The sequence below is a fragment of the Porites lutea genome, chromosome 9, assembly GCF_958299795.1.
Source record: "Porites lutea chromosome 9, jaPorLute2.1, whole genome shotgun sequence".
Lineage (NCBI taxonomy): Eukaryota > Metazoa > Cnidaria > Anthozoa > Scleractinia > Poritidae > Porites > Porites lutea.
In genome coordinates this window covers 13607203-13610646 of record NC_133209.1, presented here as the reverse complement: position 1 = coordinate 13610646, position 3444 = coordinate 13607203, and the positions used below count along the sequence as shown (strand labels likewise).

Here is a 3444-nt window from a genome sequence, read left to right as displayed (position 1 = left end):
TAATGTGAAGATTCTACCCCTATTTCAGAATAATGTAAAATGGATTTCTAAGGACTCACATTCCAAATTTATCAGCTAAGTGTGCACCCAATTTAACTACTCTGCCTTTCAGTGGTTGGTTGTTTTGAACCCCCTTAAAATCAATCCTAGATCTACCATAGTGTGTGTCATCTTGACACTAGACAGCTTAAACCTCAGGGATGTCTTAAAAACTAAGACCTAAGACCTAATAAGAGCTCAAAAACAAGGACCTCTAGCTTGAAACCAAAGGTCAGGGACACCCAACAAGAATATAGTTCAAAACCACTTAAACATAGCACTGTTAAACGTATATAGGCATATTTTTATCCCCTAAAATTTCTTCATCTTTTCGGATTTCCTAGGTGAAAGTCTAGTGATCCGAAAATCATAGGGATCAAGACTTACCTTTTTGAAAATTTCAGCCAAAGAAAAGGCTCCTGAAAATTTTAGGTGACCTCTTTAGGGTAAAAATCCATTAAAAATTGGCAATTATAACATTTTTCAGATGATTGAAAATCCTAGGAGAGGAAGGCAAGCAGGAAATTTTACAACAAATGTTCCGAAAATTCTAGATCTCAAATCGTCTTCCGAACAGATATTTTCTGAAAATTGACGTTGGGTGCCCCTGAAAGGTGCTAAGAAAGACCCACTGGAATGAAATAAAGACTTTAAAATGACTGTGACATGTCATGGTCAAGTTTTGTCTAACACCCAACCTCACCACTCCAACTCAATCAAACGACCTTGAAACTGAACTGAGACCACGAAAACTTAGTCCCTGTCATTCAAAACTGCATGAAAACGCATCTTCTTTAGCAAAGGTATAGTCAGGTGTTAGTTTTCAAGTTCCATTTTCAAGAGGTCTTGGTTTTCAGATTATAGTTTTTCAAAGTCTTAGATTTCAAGGTCAAAGTTTTCAAGGTCAGGAGGTCTTAATTTTCTGAGATATCCTAAACCTCAAAGATGACTAAGATATTTGTTAATCATCTCAGTATTCCTCTGGTATACCTATGGCCATTTGTTTTCCAAAGGTAACATTCATACTTCAAGCATAAATGGTACAGATTCATGCAGTCTTACCCCAGCTAAAGGCATTTCCAATGACACTTTTTCTGCCTCTTCACAAAGTCTCTCAAACGAACAATGTAAAATAACAAATGTTTTCTCTGCGGTATATTTTCTCTCCACTCTGAACCCTTGAGCATGCAGTTCAGACTCGTATTTCTTTCTCAATTTCTCTTCAAGGTTCCTTGTGTCACCTGTTTTATGAACTAAAATATAATCGTAGTGCATAAACTTGTTATTTTTTCCCTCAGATGATTTGCTTATTGCGAGATGTAAGGCTAATTTCCGAATATCTTTTTCATCTTTGTTTATTTCCGAAGGATGACTACTCCGCAACTCATCATGTATCTGAATGAGTTTCTCGCGACTTCCCATGGTTTCGAGAGGAAGCTGTACATGGCGAACGGGTTGGTCACCATGATGATAGCTGTAGCTTGAAACTTGTCGTAAGTAATCATCTCCTTGTTCCTTTGTAGATGGCACAGATTTTGTCCTTTTGACATTTTTCCGCTTTTTCTTTTCGTGCACGTCAACAATATCACTGGTTTCATTTAACACTTTCACTCTGTCGTTGGTAGTATTATCCCCCATGCTGACGTTAAGCAAGTTGCTAATATCTTTTCGATTCGTTTTAACTTTGTTCTCAATTTTTTAATTATCTCGTTAGTTTTTCACGCAAACATCACATCGGAAAGTAACGTTTTCGAGATTAAGCGAGGGTTTTCGAGTAGGCTTCTAATGTCAAGGGCTTTATTTACTCAATTCAATGCTCGGTTTCACGCACAGCTGTGCTGCTTGATGAGAAGTTGATGCGAAACCAAATGACTACCATAGTGTAGAACAAAACTTCGGCTGCACCATAATATGGATGGTAAATTGCAGATTAACCTTTTAACGTGGTGAATCCAACTTTTTCTAGTACTGTGTTTCGAGAAACCACAATCAGATAACAATATTTTAAACCAAAGACGATCCTTTGATGAAGAAACAAACAAATCACCATTTAAAGACCAAGAGCTGCCTAATATCCGCCTAATATAAGGAAGCTTCTGATGTTGTCGTGATCACTGTAGTTGGTTTCAAGCTATCTGTCCCTCGATCGTGTGTTTTGAAAAGTAAAATGTACAGCAGTGAATGAAAATAAGTAAGCTTACATTGGCATCTAATATAGTTCTTTTGTGTTATCATAATCGTCTGTGCGTGACCTCCACACTGTTATGTCTCCAACGCAACTAAGGAACCAACCAGAAGGCCATTGAACTTTAGGCGTAAAACACATTTGAAAATACTTGTTCCTCGTTTTATGAGTCTACATTCTGCTTTTACTGTGATATAAAGTAAGAGAACAAAGCAGAGGAAGGGTCAATTTTTTTCCCGCCTAAAGTCGCTTCTTATCGTCGGAAGACTTCGGAAAATCTAGCCGAAGAGGTAAACTTCGGAGTCCTCAGGATTTTGCGCTGTTTTACAGGCCGCTGACCAACAATGCAATATGGCGTCAAGGGAAACTTCATTTTCGAGGACTGAAATCCAGCAAGAAATAAAAAAGCATGGAGATGTTTTAAGACAATTGAAACTTAAAGAGCCGACAGATGAAGTTAAAAACAAGGTAACTTTGTAGTTAACTTTTAGTCTGCGTGCAGTTTTATGGCCAAAAAGTGGACTTACCGGGTAGTTTAAACGTTTAATTACACGTGGATGGTGGTTCAAATTTCTCTTTAGTTGTTCAAACCAGTTTAATTTTGTTTTCGTTTGTCGTCGGTATGTTAGCTGATTTGATACAAAGTAAAATAGTAGAAAAACTGGAAGAATTTGAGCTACAACATATCAGCCGACGTAATTTATTGAAGTATTTCATCATCCATCCCGGGCGGGAGGAGGTGGGGAAGACGAGTTCTGGGACCGAGAAACGATGTTCTCACAACTTGCAAAACGGTCACCTTGTGTGGTGGTCATCAGATAATTGCAGTGTTTTTCCCAATGTAAACATTTTAGAAGCGAGAAGCGAACCTGCAGAGGAAATAAGTCAATAATTGGAAGAAAAAAACCTCTTTGCTTTTCTCGCATTCTGTTTGTCAATTGCTACTGAAATTGCAAGGGAAACCAAAATGCAAGTGGTGTTCATTACAACCAGCAACAATGCGTACTGAGCTATCAATCAAGTTTATAGGTTTCTGATTACATCGTTTTGGCCGGGCAAGCAGGGTTGTCGCAAAATTCACCTCCTGAGAAAGACGAGATCTCCGGCTGGATTTGGCTGTCAATTGCCAGATAGACAAGTCTTGAGTTTTTGCAGAAAAAATACACCTAGCTGTTTAAAAACAAAAAAAGGTGAAAATAAATACCTAACTACATCTAAGC

General features: G+C 38.0%; 1 protein-coding gene across 1 annotated transcript in view; it reads right to left on the bottom strand.

Annotated features, from left to right (window-relative positions):
• Positions 1 to 2737, bottom strand: part of LOC140948908 (anoctamin-7-like) — a 21930-nt gene extending 19193 nt beyond the window's left edge. The window contains exon 1 of the mRNA XM_073398173.1: positions 1102 to 2737. Coding sequence (XP_073254274.1) covers positions 1102 to 1677 — 576 coding nt within the window. The 5' untranslated portion in view covers positions 1678 to 2737. The remainder of the gene's footprint in view (positions 1 to 1101) is intronic.
• Between the last annotated feature and the right edge of the window lie 707 nt (positions 2738 to 3444).